Here is an 18,547-nt window from a genome sequence, read left to right on the forward strand (position 1 = left end):
AAGTAATCATGTTTTCTAAAGATTCCATGGTAGTAGATGATCACTGTAGGACGCCAGTGTTTGTAAGGATCGGAGAGCTTGTCTTGAAGCTAAAGGCTAACATCAATTCCATGCATTGTACAATAACAAATAGTGCTGCAAATGTGAACTAATCTGCATAAAAACAATCGTCCTGTCTAGATTTTGAATTTCATGTAGATGCTTCAATTGTTTACATTTTCTGTTGCGTGTTAGCCTTTAGCTTCAAGACAAACTATCTGACCTTTAGTAACACAGGCGTCTCCTCTGAACTATTTACATCCTACTTAAAGTTGTTAAGCAGGTCAGTGAGCATCAACCTCACTGTGAACTACGTAATCTTAAAATATGACTATTCGAGCAGGTCTGAGCTGATCTCCATTGGAAATGAAAACAGACAGGAAGTACTCACAACTTCAACCAAATCGTGCAACAAACCTTTATCATGTTTAAACTTATATAAAGCCTGAGGTAACATTTTCATCATTTGCACCAATAAAAGACTCCTCATATGCAATGGGGCATATTGTCATGAATAGAGCCGTTTACTTGATTTGAGATTATAAACAAAAAATGCCGTTACGAAGTGTTGCCTGTGAACACCTAGCACTAGGCGGCTTTTAAGACACAGGTCACTTCAGCTCACAGTATTTCCTCAGTCCTAATCAGGTCTAACATGATGCAAGAGCCATTTCTGAAACTGGGCTAAATAAACACTCGTAATATAGACTCTTTTTTTTGAGTGGATGGCTTAGCATCAATACAGCGCTTTATGGAGAAGGTCACAGGGTCAAGTGGAAGTGAAAGGCCAGTTGAAATCGCCTGTCTTGCCTGCACCAATTAGTGGCTTGGGTTGAACAAGAGTCTTATCTGTGTGTTTCTGAGTTGCATTTTTGTGAGTTATGAGACTTTAGTATTACTATTTAGGACTGGGCTGTCAGAACGATGACGGACACTCTATAGACATGACCATTTTACCTCACAGAATAAAAAAAAACTTTTATCCATCTGTCAGAATTTTACACTAGATTCTCTTCTTGTCGCCGTCAGCCATATATTATGCTCTTAGGACACGACAACAGTATTTTCTTGAAACAAACGCTCTGGTACCGTAATGATATTTAACAAATTAGATAGATGGAGGTGGTCTGTTAGTCCTTATACTCAAGTCAGAGGCGGTGCTGGTCCTTCTGGGGCCCTACAGCACTTAACCCAAAGCTGTTTGATGAAGAGTGAACCCATTTACGGTCCAAAACAGTTACACTGTGCAGTAATGCAGGGCAAAAGTGGAACATAACCTCAACTTGGGCCCTGCCCCACTAACCACTAAGCCACTGACTGGGATTTAGTCTATCTAGTCTATTTCCCCACACTTTTTAAAATGGTGAATGGCAAATGGTCACATTCTCTCACCTCTGGTTTCTTACCCAGTTTGGAAACCACTTATAACACTTTATAACACCACTGAGAATAAGCCTGATAATAATTAGTTTTAGACTAAGCACATTCCGAGAATTAGTGTTACTGAAAGTAACTGCGTTCATGACAACCGTGTGGATTCAACTCCCATTTGAGACAAATACAATGACTTTTTCTCTCTTCTATTCATCCAACTACTGGCCTGATAGTTTAAATGAGCGTGTGGCCGATGTAAAAAACAACTCTAACTCAAGTACTGTACTGAAGAAAAGATGCAGAATATCCAAAATATTCTGCATCTTTTTTTGTCGCTTCACTACAGTCACACGAGCAACACAGACTTTAGTCTTTATAGAAGCTGCTGCGCAACGACGGGGAGCAAGAGCCGGGGGGGAGGACGGGAAGGGCTTATTTCAGCTCGCTCAGAAGATCAGGAAGTGATTCTACTGGATATTTAGTTTCAGCAGTTTTAGATCAATATCACATTCTAAGCAACAAAGGGTAAGAGAATGATAAAGTTGTGTATGACATCATTACCAAATACCTGGAAAAAGCATAACAGCCCCTCTATAGGCGACTCTATTATGACTTAGAATTTTTTTTATTTAATGGTGGCGTGTTACAAGCAGCAACCTCCCTCCCTCTTGGTACAGCTGTCTTTTTGGCCTTTTTCTGCGAACTGCATGTGGGGTTTCTGTATTCCACATTGTTTTACCGGATAATTGTGTACGCCTTTGCCGTGTTTTTATGGGGTTCAGCAGATTTGTTTCACCGCAAAATAGTTCATAATGCAGCTTTTTAAAAGTAAACAAACAGCTAGCTTAGGAGCTAAAGACATTTGAAACGTACACATTTCTTCATCTGAATCACTGAAGAGGCATCAAGAGCCCCCCACTGCTTCAGCACAAGGAAGGGACGAAGGAGGTATCCGGGCAAGACTCCCAGCAACGCCACACATGCCTTCTATCCCTACTAGTGTTCTGGCTAATGGACGTTCACTCTAGAATAAAACAGATAAACTGCTAAGCGTTTCCCAGAGGATGGTGAAAGACTGTTGTGGAGTGGAGGGAGCTGCAGGAGGAAGAGGAAGGACCTGACCAGTGCAGGACACCACGCAGAGGAGCACCTCCACGCAGAGGAGCACCTCCACGCAGAGGAGCACTGAAGGCAGGCAGCCAGGCTTCCTCCGGGTGCTACACAGTGGCAGCAGCTCAGGACTAACACCTGAACACTATTTCGTTGTACGTTTGCACAATGGCAAATAAAGCACTTACTTACTTAAAGGGGCTAGATTCAAGTTAGTCATTTTATACTCACTACTGCCACCTCAGGTCTTATGTGTAACTGCAGCTTCTATATTAAGCTCATGCATGACGGCACTTCAGACCCGAATTAACACCTTTTTGAGTGACAGCGCAGGATTTTAGAGGCAGTTGTGGTGCTACACACTAAGACATGGCTGCAACATGTATGGGGATGAAAATACTTAGTTTTAACATTTTTAAACTCTGTATAGTCCCATTAATGTGTGGTGTTTGAGGTCAACATTAGAGTTCATTTTATTGTATTGTATTTTGCAAGTTGTCAGAGCGTCTGGAACCAAAGCTAGATCTGCTCCTGTTATAGTGAAATCAACATAGCAGTTGCAATTGGAGATCAAATCAGGCACCATTTTTGAAACCTACAAGAAATACGCCAAAAATGTGCATGTTAAGGCTTTGGTTAATTGTGTTGCTAAAGAAAATCACATACATTTAACAAAAATGATCTTGACTTTGACATGTTCCCAACTGCAATTACGACATCATCTTGTAGAGTCGGCGCGATCAGGCCCAATCCTTCCCAGCAGCACATGTCACAGAGGCTAAAGTATGCTGCCCCGCTCTGCACATTCCTCTGTAATTGTGGTCTCAATACGACATAATCATTACCGCAGTGTGTGGCATTTGGATGAGGTTAACAGAGGTCAGACAGGTAATAGAGCTGCCTCCGTGCATTATGCGAGTTGACAGAGTAATGGATCGAATGTCTCAGAAGTGTAGTCTGGCTGCTGTGTCCCGCCAAGACGTTAGCTTCATTAACATCTGCATAACGAGTTAGAGGGAATGTAGCGGATTTTACAAGTGTTTTGAAAAGTGAGCGTTACAGACCGAGCGAGAAACCGAATCTTAGGAAAAAAAAGATTGGACGTGCGCGGAAACAGTTTATATCGGGGGCTAAAGTGACTTGAGCTTTAAATCGTGTTATGATGACGTTCGTGGAAAAAAGAGCAGCAACAACAAGAACAGCTGAAGTGTTTCCACAAGTCGAAACTGTAGCTACGGCTGAAAGATGACAAAAAAGATGGTCTTGATCAGAATTGTTCGAATGGGATTCACGATATACAGTAGATGAGTTTTGTAATAGGTGGGGTTCACGTTCTAGATTGTGATGATGTCATAGTCTCAGGGCAGAGGCCAATACAACTCTATGGGAGGAATGCAAAAGGAAAATGTCCAAATGTTCTTCCTTATTGAATTCACAAACCTGACATATTATTCTTATGTGTGAAAGTCCTTTCAACTGGACAACTTCACGATCATGTTTTTGAATATAGGCACCACTTTTGGACGTCTTTCAGAGAAAATAATTGGTTTTAACATTAGTTTATATGTGCTGTAGGAGAAAAAAATGAGTTACTTTTAAAGGGACTACATGGAGTTTAAAATGTTAAATTTATGTATTTTACTCCCCCTACATGTTCCAGCCATGTCCTAGGTGTAGAAGGAGCTCAGACCTGTTCACCACAACTGCCTCTAAAATCCTGCACTGTCACTCAAAAAGTTGTTACTTCGGGCTGCCGTCATGCACGAGCTTATAATAGAAGGTGCAGTTACATGTATGACCTGAGGTGGCAGTAGTGAGTATAAAATGGTCAACTTGCATCCAGCCCCATTAAGGGTCTTTAAGAAAGACACAAGGTATAACAAAAAAGCTTCTCTGTTATACCTAGTGTCTTTCTGAGAGAGCCTTAAAACTAATTTAGACAAAGACAAAAGAAAATCTGCGGCTCACCAGTTACCATAGTTACCATCATGGAATTTTAAGTGTCCCTCCACCTCAATTTTAAACTATAGGCTCTTCAGAGGGTTGTGACATCATGTGGATACAACCATAGATATATATAAAGGCTAGATGATCAAAGATAGATCAAACACGCTGCTGGCCAATGGAGGGCGACATCTGCACACGGCGGCCATCTTGCCACAGGGAGCTCGCTCACTCATAACATTGTGTTATATGTTGCATCTACTTTTAAATAACCATAACTTGCTCAGTTTCCTACCGATTTTCAAACGGTTTGTTTTGTTGTAAACCTCAGAGATGGAGGTATGACACTGCAGGCACAACCGTTTGTAAATCCGTGAAGATTTGAGCGAGATATGAGGATTTGTGTTCGTGCTAATCACTTGAGCTCGCCAGAAAGCTTCCCTGTGGCAAGATGGCCGCCCGTCATGCCGCAAGTGACTCTGCCTTAAGACATCTAGCCTTTATATATATATCTATGCACACAACCCATTGAGCGTAGAGACATTAAAAAAACGGTGGTAGATACTTTTGTACTCAGTCTTCTCCCGGACAATCTGCCATTTTGAAAGTGTCACAGAGACCGTGCAACGTATTGTAATTCAGAAGCTGGACTTTTTTAATGTATAAGCACTGTCCTTAGTCTGAAAACCCAACTCAGCACACACATCCATACCCACACTTGGGAGTCCATAGTTAAGAGCTGACTGAGCCATTGAACACTGTGAACAGGAAGCAATCTTCTGCACGTAACGCTCTTCTCTCTCCTCTGAACCACACTAAAGTCCCCGAGTGAGAAAAACCCTCTACGATAAGTGAACTTTTTCATGGTCATTTTGTGGCACGTGCTGTGAAGATCAGTGTGATTATCAAAACAATGCTTTCACTCGCAGGAAGCCATAGGAACCTGCAATGTTCTGGCGCAGTTTGGCCCGAGAATAGACTTAAATACAGTCATCCAGACCTGTGAACAAAGAGAAGCCGATTCTCATGAAAAAGAGCCCACGGAAAGATTGCCTTGCCATTTTATGTCTGCACTCATGCTTCTAGATGCACAGTGTATAATCAGGCAATGGCACAGCAGCGTGTAAGTGGGCTTTGTGCGCCCACCGCTCTCGCCTTTTGTCCCTTTTATCCCAGCGTGATGCACAGAGACTACTGTTGGCCACTTCGTGAAAAGTTGTAAAAGTCACACAATCTACTCTCAACTTAAGAGAGGTCTCCGGTCATGGAGTTTTTGGCTTTTAATTGTTGAAAGATGCTTGAATCTCCGTAATTAACTGGGCCTATCTCTCAAAATGGAGCGCACGGTTCACCTGCTGCACAGACACAACTAACACCACCATGTTTGTTATCTCCTCACTGTGGTATTTCCTACCCCGCATACTTCAGAGCGCGAGCATTCCCCACAAAGGGGAAGAAAGAAAAAAAAGAGCGAGAAAGAGAAATTGAGAGGCCGTGCCCGTTCTTTCAAACATGAGCAGATGAAATGAGGCATGTGGCAGCATCTTCTGTTAGCTCTGTGCCGGCCGTATCCGTCTTCCTTTGCAAATACGGGAGAGTAAACAGGAAGCCCAAAGTGCACGGTCAATAGAGAGGCATGGTGGGACGTTTATTTTAGGCGCCAGGACCCCAGCTTGAACCAACAGTTTGTTTGCTGTAAATAAACTTAAGACTGTATTTTGGGGACAGATTTTTAAGACTGTGGGCATCAAGGACAAACTTTATTTTCGCTGTCAGCTAAACATAGAGAGTGCTAAAGAGGATAGTTTACATGTTTTTAAACAGGCGAAGGTCAACTTGGAGATGCAGATGGGTAGGGCTGTGCAATTACAACAGTAAACGATTACAAAATTAGCATAATCGCAAAAAATCGCTTATTTATATACATTTTTTTCATCCATCCATCCATTTTCTTCCGCTTTATCCGGGGCCGGGTCGCGGGGGCAGCAGTCTCAGCAGAGATGCCCAAACCTCCCGGTCCACACACACCTCCTCCAGCTGTTCTGGGGGGACCCCGAGGCGACACCAGGCCAGCTCGGAGACATAGTCCCACCAGCGTGTCCTGGGTCTTCCACGAGGCCTTGTTTTTTTTTCAATTTTCGTTTTTTTTTCCAATTTTTTCTTTTTTTTTTCGCAAAGCAGACTTGCGTTATTTCAGGCCGCTGGGATTATTTTCCCTTCGCTTTTCACGTGCCACGGCTCATGCTTTTGCCTGACATAAAAACAAACAGCGCTGTGTGATGATGTCTTCAGGCCGCGCTGCTCAGTTTACTTGCGCAGGTGTGAGGGCTGGCCAGCAGGGGGCAGGTGTGAAACAGGGACCTCTCCTTAATCGACTGTCCAGAAAACATAAAATATCATCATAGTGTTTTGATTGATTAATAAATAAAATAAAGATAGACTTTTTTTTTTAAAGGCAACAAATAATCGTTTGAATAATCGTGATTTCAATTATGACAAAAACAATCGTGATTATTATTTTTTCAATAATCGAGCAGCCCTACAGATGGGTAGTAAAACCGGTGACCTTGGCCACAATATGCAAATCTAATCTTATATAATGATTTTCTTAGAGCCAATAGATCTCCATTTGGATTTCATCATAATTCATAAGCACCAAATACCTTTACATTGCCTGGAAGAAGAACTTGTACACTGAAAGCACGAACAAGCCTTCATGATTACATTACAGCTATATTTACATAGGGGGCCTGTGCGCCGATAGCCATCACCGGATACAAAAGGAAGCCTGTTCTATATAGAGATAACTGCACCTTTTTCCGTCATGGGAATTTTATATCGCGTAGTATTTTCTCTCCCGAATGGCCCGCATTGGGAAACCTCAGCAATGCATAAAATCGGATAAACGGATTAGCGGCGGCGATGCCAACCTGGTTCTGATCTCGTATTTATCTAGGGCCGCTAATGCCTTCCCCTGGAGCCAAAAACCCAAAGTTTTATTGCCGGAGGGAGGCATGTGGCAGTTTGTTGACTTTTATTTGACCAGTCTGTCTCCTCTTTTCACAGTGATCCGCGCGAAAGTGGTGGGCAAGAAGCTGCTCAGAGACGGGCCGTTCGGGACCATGAGATACACAGTCAAACAAATGAAGGTGAGTAAAACGGTGAACGTGTGGCTGGACCTAAATGATTGAAGGTATAAAAGCAGAGGAAGCCGATACACAATGTGGGCAGCACGGTGCGATAAAGTCTTAAAGGAACAGGCCACGGTTTTTCCATACTGAGATATGTTCTTACCTGAGCTTAGACGAGTTGATACTTCTTGGTCACTTCTAGCTTCAGCCCGTTTGGAGCTATAGGAATATACTGGGAGAGGCCAAATGCTAGCAAGATCTTTGGTCGTTTTGCGTGACTGAGCGCACACACAAAGACCAGACAGGTACGCATCAACTCGTCTAAGCTCAGGTAAGAACATATTTCAGTATGGAAAAACGGTGGCCAGTTCCTTTAATCAATAAAGCAGCATGCAAATTCGACAGATACAATAGGAATCAAAGCAGTGAAAAAATGGAAGCAGAGTGACCTGGGAATAGTTCCAGTTGTCATCATCATCATTGCTAGTTCCGCGTTTATGATCGCTCATACAGTAGTCTTTTCTTTTACTGTAAATGTCTGCAAACACAGGATTTCTGTCTAGTATCAGAATAAAAAATAGGTACAGCCCCTTTAATCAGTATCACTGCAGAAATATGTTTAAACACTCATAAGGGTTCCAAACCTTTTTCCCATCAGTAAGCCGCGCTTACAAAATTAAAACAGCAGATTTCAATTTGAGCTAAGTCAACCGATATTTGGGTATTTTACAGTACTGGCTATTGATTGGGTTGCAGGTTCTAGAATATGATGATGTCATCAGACCCAACGGGAGCAGGAGCCAGTGTTTCTTGTTTCCTAACAGCATTACACTTTCACAAGTCGTAACTAAAAAGATGATCTCTCTGTACAAGACCAAATATTTCCTCAAAAACAAAATAATTTTACTCTATATAATAGTATAGGCCTCTAGAATGCTGTGATGTCACCTGCAACCCAGCAATTGGCCGATCTAACTCCAATAAAAGCCAATCTCTCTGGGGACAGAAGTTATATAGAGTTCCAATTTTTTTGCATTGAAAACAGTTACAAGCCTTCCGACAACTTCCTCGGCCTCAGGGGAACAGAGAAACATCACAATGAAACTTGGTTAGCTACAAGTTTGATAAAACACAATTTCACTAAACCTCAGCCAACATGGACATGCTGCATATCATGTTGAAACACAGAACCTGTAGAATAGTTTTAACCCCCGCAATTGGATCATTTATCGCTGCGCAAAAAGCCGCAGAATGCTAATGCTAACGGCAGCTAATCAAGGCTGGGACAAAAACTATGATTGAACCACCGAAAGCGATAAAATAAAATTGGCCTCTGCTGGAGTGACCGAGTATTTGTGTTTTTACAAGATTACAGACCAGAAACATATTGGTTAAAATATTGGTTGGGCATATTGGGCTATAAAAATCCCCCAAAATCGGCATCGGCATTAGAACACACTATGTTTGTGTTCGGCCAAGATGCACACAATGCTATCATCCGGTGCCCAAAAAGAAAACGCACCTATAAAAGCAGATTGATATGATCTTTTTACGTCAACAGCTAACAAATTTGACTCATCAAGGGCATGTAAAAAGGTAGAAAAGCTACTGGAGACCTTTGAATAAGACGGATAGAAGCAGGTTCCAAATGAGTGCAACTTTTGAAATTACAGGCAACGCCCACTGGAAAGCTCACCACTGTCTAAACAAGCACAGCTCAGTCCAATTACGGCTCTGTCCCGTTGAAAAAGCAGCACAAACTTGTTGATCTACTATGTCTAGGCCACCCTCAGCTGCCCCGTCCCGTCTCCACAGAAGTGTGTTCCGAGCCGTTTCCACTTCCTGCTGTTACGTAACGGCGCCTGGTGCGCCCGTGTGACAGATGCTGACAGCGGCTGCTCCGACACGGGCCAGCTCTCAGGATTACGGCTTTATTACACGGCTGCACCAAATACACCTCGCTGTTCACACCATAGCGCCGCTGCACGCAACACCGCAATCAAAGCTCGTGTTGAAAGAATTGGACCAGATTTAACCAGCTTACGCTCAAGAACCAGGATATTTACAGATATAAAGGACGGGGAATTTACCGCTTACAGCACAGTAGCATAAGTGATGCACGGTCATGTTTAATACTATGTGACCAGACATTGTTTATAATAGACCGTAATTTCATTCAATCCTACTGGAAAGTGCTAGAAACTCCCACCAGACCAGTCTTAAATAATAGTCTGTTGTGGGCGCTTCATGTCTAAACAGGGATTTCCTGTTTTGGCTGGACAAACAAATTACACTGACCAACTGCAATGTCTCTCCGGGCAAACTTCAGCTCGACTTTCGCTCGTACTAGAAGATGTCAAAACCAGCAGAAGGCGATTACACAAACGAATCGCATTATGATTGATTTATTTCCGATCCTCCTCTTCCAATGAGTCAGTGTCTCAGAAATGCCGCTTGATACAGCCAGCACGCTCTATTTATTGCGTTGGTTTTATTGCTCGGTGCCAGGCTGAAGTATGAAGTATAATTAAATCTGGGTTTGTTTGTTTTCTTTCCCCGAATGTTTTGCAGATGTACAAAGGCTTCGAGAAAGTGCAGCACGTGCAGCACATTTACACCGACGCCTCCGAGAGCTTGTGTGGAGTGAAGTTTGACATCAACAAGTACCAGTATCTCATCACAGGTGAGGGACAAACCTGTCAGTAGTAAAGTTCTAGTACTTTTATTGCAACTTTACACCATCAAAGCACCAGAACAGTTTAATCCCACGTGTCTCAAATTGATGCTAGTGTATCATCCTCACAAGATCAGATGTGGTGCAGTGGGTTATAACAGCTATGCGTTGCTATAGCCACAAGTCAACTACAAGTAGGGCTGGGTACTGGTAAATGATACTAGGCTGGTACCGGAAAAAAAGCTTAGGTACCACTGGTATCGAAATAATAAAAGGTCAAAAACAGGTACTGAAAGAAAATGTTCTATCTTTATATCTTTAGATCCAGGGACAGCATTACAGGAAGTGAAATAAAGGATTTTTGTCATTTTTTTAGTTTATTATTTCAAATTAGAATCTTCCCAAATTTTCTGTCCCAATTGCTTAATTGCTTTCCCATTTTTCCCCTCATTTTTGCTCATTTGTTTTGACTAATATTCTCCATATTTCTCCCCATTTCCCCCAACTTATTTCCAATAATTTCCACTATTTTTTCCAATTTGTTAACAAAATTTGTATTTTATTTTTTGACACAATTTCTCCCCATTTTCCCCCAGTTCTTCCCAAATTATTCCCAATTTTCCCCCATTGGAGATGAACCTGATATTGTAAATGTGCAGATATTCCACATATTATTGTTCTGTTTTCTGGTTCTGGACGACAAATATTTTAAAGGAACAGGCCACCGTTTTTCCATACTGAGATATGTTCTTACCTGAGCTTAGATGAGTTGATACGTACCTGTCTGGTCTGTGTGCTCGTGGAAGAGCTTGGTCGCTTCCAATTTCACCCTGTTTGGAGCTATAGGAATATGCTGGGAGAGGCCAAATGCTAACAAGGTCTTTTTGCGTGACTGAGTGCACGCACAAAGACCAGACAGAACATATCACAGTATGTAAAAATGGTGGCCTGTTCCTTTAAAGGGACTATACAGTGTTTACATTTTTTTTTAATTATGTATTTTCCTCCCCCTACATGTTCCAGCCATGTCCTAATGTGTAGAATGAGCCCAGACCTGTTCACCACAACTGCCTCTAAAATCCTGCACTGTCACTCAAAAAGTTGTTACTTCGGGTCGGTAATATAGAAGGTGCAGTTACACGTATGACCTGAGGTGGCAGTAGTGAGTATAAAATGGCCAACTTGAATCTAGCCCCTTTAATATAGGTAATCGGCAAAAATATCGCTCAGGTATCAGTATTGAAAACCAAGTATGGCTAAAGTGCTAGTATCGTAAAAAAAATGGTTCAAAACTACAACGATTGGTGCTTCACTTGTACAATTTCGTTTTTTCCCAACACCATGAATGTGTGGAAGAAAGTACCAAAAGCGCGGAATGACCTTTTATGTGCCAGGAGAATACTTCATACTTAGTAATGGGGCACATTACTGCGTTGTGAGAACACGTCTTTCCACATAAACAAAGAGCAGCCTGAAAATGCCACATTTTGCCTCATGTTACGCAACTGTAGCAAACAAGTTTCTACAGTGACCACAGTTAATAAACATCTCCTCACGGCGGAGTCCGAGCTTCTGTATCTGGCAGCGAGCGCCTGTTTGCGCTCTCTCCCCGTCTCTCCCTCCATCTCTCCCCTCCAAGGACTTTTTCATTTGTCCTGTGACACGAACATTCCCACTTATTTATAACCTCAGCCCTCAGCCGTCTCCAAAGCAAAGCCACTTTCTCTTTCTCTCCTCCTCGTCTCGGCTCATTCCCCCGGTTCGTTCCCATGGCCGGCGCGCAAGCAGAAAGCACTTCTCTCATTCTCACAAGTTTGTAATTAGCAGGAAGCAAACGCCATCGCCGCATGCCCCACCAGAAGCGTTTTATGAGTTGCTATTTCCAACAGCGGCGCAGTTGACTTTGGTGCCCGTCCTGTCCCCCCTCGTGTAATGCTAGTGGACACGCGGCCCGTTTCCTAGCAGCGGCGGATATGTTTACAATGTCAGGGTGCAAGTGACATCACTGACGTCTTGCTCAGTGTCCCAGGACGTCTATAATAAGTGAGGGGGACAGCGTTACGAGCCCCGCAGCAGCGCCGTGCAGACTGCCTCCATGGTGCCAACAGTACTTTGATAAAAAGCCCTAAAAAAGTGATTTGGCAAAGTTTAGCTAGTGGTGGCAGAAGTGGATAAAAGTAACGCAGCTGATTAGAGAGTTTGAACTGCAGAATTTATTGATTTTCTCTACAAACAATCAGATTATTTGTAGGACAGTTGACTACTAGTTCTCACTATATTGGAGTGTTTATTTATTGTTATTGTTTTGTATTTGTTCTTTGGATTTTTTATTGTGTATGCTTCTTATTATTGTGATGGACCCCAGGAAGACTAGTTGCTACCCTGGTTGCAACTAATGGGGATCCTAATAACAAATAAACAAATATAGAGTTCAGGAATGTGACATGATATTGCTAAGAATTATGGGATTAGCAGCAATTGTAACCTAATGGAGATTTTAAAAGTTGAAATACTGGAGTTATTGTTCACATTAAATCAATTGGACACCACAGTGTGTTAGATGTTTTTACCAGCAGTAACTCAGCAGGAACTAATGGAGCTGTTCCACGGCTTTTTTCTCCACTTTTTATACTGTTGTTAGCTAATGTCAGTCTATGGTATGTATGCTAACAGCTGCAAACATGGCGGATCATGGTGTCTTAATGTGTTTTAATAGTGTTTAATAGTGTTTTAATGTGAACAATAACTCAAGAATTCTACCTTGTAAAATCTCCATTCGTTTATTATTGCTGCTAATCCCATAGATACAGACGGCATCTCAGGAATTGCCCATATATGGTCATGTTTGTAAACAGTTAACTGGGAAAAATGTAAACTTTGGAATGTAAATTATGAATATAGTTTTCTACTAAATAAAGATACAAAGACATGGAGAGGAGCAAAGTGGTTCAACAGCCCATAAATACATGAATAACGGAGAATGCTAACATCGTGCTACTGCTAACGCTAGCTAGCGCTAGCCACGACTGATGTTTTTTTGCTTCTGCTGTGAATAAACATCCATATGGACCCGATTTAGACTTGACTTTATTTGCATGTGATAAATAAGTTTATATTTCGCCAGAAAATGTCTAAAAAGAGTGAAAAATTGTGTTTCCCAAAAGATTCTGTTTTCCTCCTCGGCGAAGCCCCGCCCCCTTCTATGACGCGATGCCGTCTGTATCTATGATGCTTCGCGGTATAACATCACATTCCTGAACTCCTGAACTTATTCTGTTATAAATATGACACATTAGAAACATTTTTCACTATTATACCATAATACTAACGATTTTGGTCTAATATTTACCTTATTTTCTCTGGTTTGACATTTTTGATCAGCTTTATTATTACATTTCCTTATGGGCACAGGCATATGACACAGGGCACACGACAAACTACGTAGAGGTAAACATTTTTAACTGTTGTCTGGCCAACCATGTTATATCTTTTGGATACGTCCATAAATGTTCACGTTCGAGGGGGAAAATAACACATATAACTCCACAATTTTTGATGTATTTTCTACCAAATAAAGAGACACTGAAAGGAAAGTTGTTTTATCAGCCCAAATTTGTACAGTGAAAGCTAACGTTAGCTTCATGCTAGTACCTGCTAGCTTTGTGTGGCAGTTTTTCAATCTGCTGTGAAAAAACATTTATAATGACCCAATCTGACTTGACTTTATTTGTGCTGAATATGCTTATCGTCTGCCAGAAACCGTCTTAAAGAGCAAATAAACAATAGAATCCATAACGTACTTCCTTCCCCTCACTAGGCCACGCCCCCACTATGCTGAAACAATCAAATAAAAATAACATACCTCCCATTTCTACATTAAATCTCCACTTTGCTGGAGTAAAACTAGAATAATACAGAGAAGTGGTTTCTTATTGTTGTAGGAGCACATGGGCTTGGTAAACTTGTAAAAAACACTGAAAATCCCAGCCATGTTAGCAGATTTTTTGGTGGTTTTTCAGATATTTTTGGACAGGTTTGGTTGCCAAGACCTGGAAACCCTTCACCCGACCCACTCACCAGCCAGTCCTGTCAATATTTTAGGAACATGTCCCACACTCGTCACCATGTAATAAGACTGAGCGGTGCTCCAGTAATCCCAGAGCGTGTGTGGGTGCCCTGCGTGCGCATATTTAAGAGCTGCCAAAAGCATGCATCCTCAGGGCAACGTGTAGTGACAATTCGCCATGTGTGTTGAACGCTAGCAAGTTCCCACGCCGCACCTGTCCGAGGAGGGGGTTAGCCGAGAGTGATCCCATTGCTAAAAATAGCCCTCCGCCGACCTTCACGTATTCACAAACACTGTGTTCGAATTGGGGTTTACCCTGCGAGATTGTCTTAGGTCGGGTTACTTCAGATGGAGTTTTGTTTACAATATCAATAACAACATCTTTTAACGGCCAATGTTATGCAGTTGTTTTCATGCTTTACTAATCCTGCAGTCAGTTTGTCTCTACGCTCTCAAAACGCCAGCCCTGCCTTCGATATACATCACACAGAGTAGTCTATGAAGCCCCTCTGTATCCAACCTTGCTCTGATCATGTCTTCAACACAGATTAGCATGTTCAAGTAGCTAGTATTTGTTTACCTTTCATTTTGAACGGCTTCCTGTTCCCTATGGAGTTTTGAGGAACATTTAAGAACATTTAAAGGTGTTTTATTTTACGTTAAAGGGGCTAGATGAAAGTTATTCATTTTATACTCACTACTGCCACCTCAGGTCATACATGTAACTGCACTTTCTATATTAAGCTTGTGCATGACGCCAATTTGAACTCAAAGTAACACCTTTTTGAGTGACAGTGCAGGATTTTAGAGGCAGTTGTGGTGAACAGATCTGAGCTCATTCTAAACATTAGGACATGGCTGGAACATGTAAGGCAGGGGTAGGCAACATCAGGCCCGAGGGCCAAACCCGGCCCGTCAGCACAGAACCTCTGGCCCTCAAGATAATTTTGAGAAACATTAATACACATATCAGAGAGTACTTTTAACATTATTAGAGTTAAATGGGAGGAAAAAAGGTAGAAATACTGTCAATACACCCAATTAGGTCACATATTATGTACAACACTGGCATTTGAAGGAAGTGCACCAGAAAAAGAATAATCATTTTAAGGAAGAAATGACATAAATCTACTTGAATTAAGAGATTAAATCTAAGGTTTGAGTAGATTTGGTCTGGTCTTAGATGAGATAAAACCTCTAGTAGTAGTTATTGTTTTAATTCAGATAATTTTGTCTCATTTCAAGGGAAAAATAATTATTTGTCTGATTTCAAGTGGGTTTTATTCTTGTTCCATTGGCATTTGTATCTTGGATTAGTTCAAACCGACTCAAATTCAACATAGAATTTGATGAATTCAAGCCATTTCAAGTCATTTATCTCATTTAAGATGGTCATTTGTCCAGTGTTGTGCTTCACTTTGGGCTAATAATCATAATAATCAGCACCTTCGGCCCTTGGTCTATTTACAATAAAGAAAATCGGCCCTCCGCTAAGAAAACTTGCCTACCCCTGATGTAGGGGGCGGAAAATACATAATTTCAACATTTTTAAACTCCAAATAGTCCCTTTAATACCAAGGCTAAGATGTCCAAAGTAGCTTTTATTTCAGTAGATCTTCATTTACTAAAAGCACAATTGACTTTTTCCACAGGACGAGTGTACGATGGAAAGGTCTACACTGGACTCTGCAACTTCAACGAGAGGTGGGAGCGACTGTCTCTGGCTCAGAAGAAAGGCATCAACCATCGCTACCAGCTGGGATGCAATTGCAGGGTGAGTGCGTTCACTACGACTACTACTACTACAACAACTGCTATAGCTACTGCAGTACAGTTCATTCATGCGATCGTACAACTGCTGCTGCCACGGATACTGCTACGGCTGCTGCCAGAGAGGATTAGAAAGGCCACATAGGGACGAGGCAGAGGCGCTAGGAGCCAAAACCTTTACTCAAACATCTGATCCAACTGTATCGAGTTCAGAATGGGAGCTTTGCGCATTGTCTCCAGCTCGGCTTTACCCAGATCTAAAAGCTTCTTGACTGGAGAGTGTAAGAAGACCTACAAATGTGATCGGAACTTTGGTGTGACATTGTCGCCATTTTTGGTCAGTTTTTGTAACTTTTTATAGCTTTTTTGTTGCTTTTCTGGCCACTTTTTTTGTTGTGTTTTCATCATGTTTTTGTCCCTTTTTGTGGCTCTTTCAACGCTGTGTTTCATTGTTTTTTTTGTTGTGTTTTCGCCACGTTTTTGTCACTTTTTTGTGCCATTTTCAATCTCGTTTTCGTCGCTAATTTGACTAGAAAAAATGTGCTCGGTTCAGGTGGGGGTTAAGCGTTTAATATTTGTCTGGAAATTCACAGATTCCAGTTATAGGGCCCTCTTGAAGGAAAAAAGAAACATACAAGACACCTTTAACCAAAATAATACAGTCCAGATGACTACATAGAAGAGAATTTCCAATATTGATCTGCACCGGGTTGTTGTTTTTTTTAATTGAAGATGTCTCGCCTCTCATCCATCAGTACAACTATTCTTCCAGCTCCCTTTATACACCTCCAAGTGGGACTTTCCATCTGGCTTGCCCTGAAATCTGCTCTTATCTCGTTAAATGGCCTGCGATGAGTTTTGGCTCCGAGCTTGTGTCCTGCAATGGCATCTGCTTCTGTCTCAAACCCTTACTATGCCCATGTTATTGCGGTTTTGATATGAGCTAAAAACAGAGGGCCGATTGAATCTTTCACCTCCCATTTCTGACCACTGATGGTTCCCCTGTCCTCACAAACATGGCCTCTTCCACCACAGACTTGAAAACCCCTGTAGATCTGCATGTGCTCCACTCCTTTCCTAATCATTTTTGCATTGCGCTACAAACCGTTTCGATAACATAAAAAAATCACATACTTTCCATTTGCAACTTGGCCTGCGCTCGGCGGATTATTTGCCCCGTTAAACTCGGACATGTTGGTGAGACATTATCGAATTACACGACTGGACCTGTTTATGTCTTCATTCCCTGGTTTTACGAGGCTGAGACGTGCAGCTGCTGACAGTGGAGTGAGCCTTCTACTGTACAACTCTTGGCCGCTTCAGCGCAAGTGGATTAGCGAGAGAATGTATGTGTTCCCAACGCAAACCACTCGCCGCTGTACACGAGGGAGAGTGGACATGCCAGCGGCCTCCAGGCATCTGCAAAGAGCCATCTATCAAGCGAGAGCAGAACTAGGTGTAAACATCCGCACACAGAAGAGAAAAGGAGGGACTTTGCACAAGCTTTATAAGTTAACTAACCTATACGCGATCACTATGAATAAAAGTAATGAGCAAAGTGTTAAGAGATCATTAGGAACCAAAAATATGAAGGCACTATTACTTAGACTGCCAACAACTTCTACTATAGGACCAATTAGTCTTTACAACCACTACAAATCAAATAAATGTGTTTTTTCTAGCCTACACAACAAGCGAATCGAAGTTGATTGATTAATGTGAGGAACTAGTATGCTCACATTAATCAACTAGTAGAGCAACAGTATTCCACCTTTCCATTCAACAATCAAATTTGCATACTCCAAATTATTTTAAAGCGGAACTAAGTAACCTTTGCCCCTCATTACTCATTAATTGTCAGTGAGAGTAAATACTACACTGACAAAAGAGAAAGGAAGAGGGATTTTTTACCTTGTACCACAACCCAATTACACAAAGGCTGGCTGTATATCAGAATCAGAATAGTTTTTATTGCCATTGTTTGTAAACAGGTTCACAAACTAGGATTTTCTCTTGGTGAGACGTGCAACATTAAACATAAAAAATAACACAGCGTTTAGATCAAAATAAGCTATAAACTTTAAACTATAAGGCTTGAGGGGCATGCATAAGAATATCAAAATAAATAAGGTTAAAATTAAAGTAAAATATGGTAGACGACAACAATTGACATATACTGCTTAAGACATATACTGCTTAAGTGGCGCTAGACCACAGTTAGCTTTGCCCGTTTGCCTGTTAGCTTCTTCTGATCGTGATGAACCAAATAACGTTTTGCAAAATGTTCATCAACAAACTGAAAACTATAGACAGAATACTGCCAATACTTGCCTGTCCGCCATATCCTCAGAAAGTGATTTTGTGGACATTAGTGTGTATTGGGGCTGCCGGGTCGGAGCAGGGAAAGTTGCAAATGTGGTTTGCTGGCCAGAGACACCG

At 41.7% G+C, this 18,547-nt stretch overlaps 2 protein-coding genes across 3 annotated transcripts in view; one reads left to right on the forward strand and one right to left on the reverse strand.

Annotated features, from left to right (window-relative positions):
* syn3 (synapsin III) overlaps positions 1–18,547 on the reverse strand; it is a 190,818-nt gene that overhangs the window by 76,315 nt on the left and 95,956 nt on the right. The window lies entirely within an intron of this gene.
* Positions 1–18,547, forward strand: part of LOC306960175 (metalloproteinase inhibitor 3) — a 33,502-nt gene that overhangs the window by 10,923 nt on the left and 4,032 nt on the right. The window contains exons 2-4 of the mRNA XM_079552537.1: positions 7,534–7,616; positions 10,170–10,281; positions 15,991–16,112. Coding sequence (XP_079408663.1) covers positions 7,534–7,616; positions 10,170–10,281; positions 15,991–16,112 — 317 coding nt within the window. The remainder of the gene's footprint in view (positions 1–7,533; positions 7,617–10,169; positions 10,282–15,990; positions 16,113–18,547) is intronic.

The sequence above is a fragment of the Gobius niger genome (genome assembly GCF_951799975.1).
Source record: "Gobius niger genome assembly, chromosome: 2".
Taxonomy (NCBI): domain Eukaryota; kingdom Metazoa; phylum Chordata; class Actinopteri; order Gobiiformes; family Gobiidae; genus Gobius; species Gobius niger.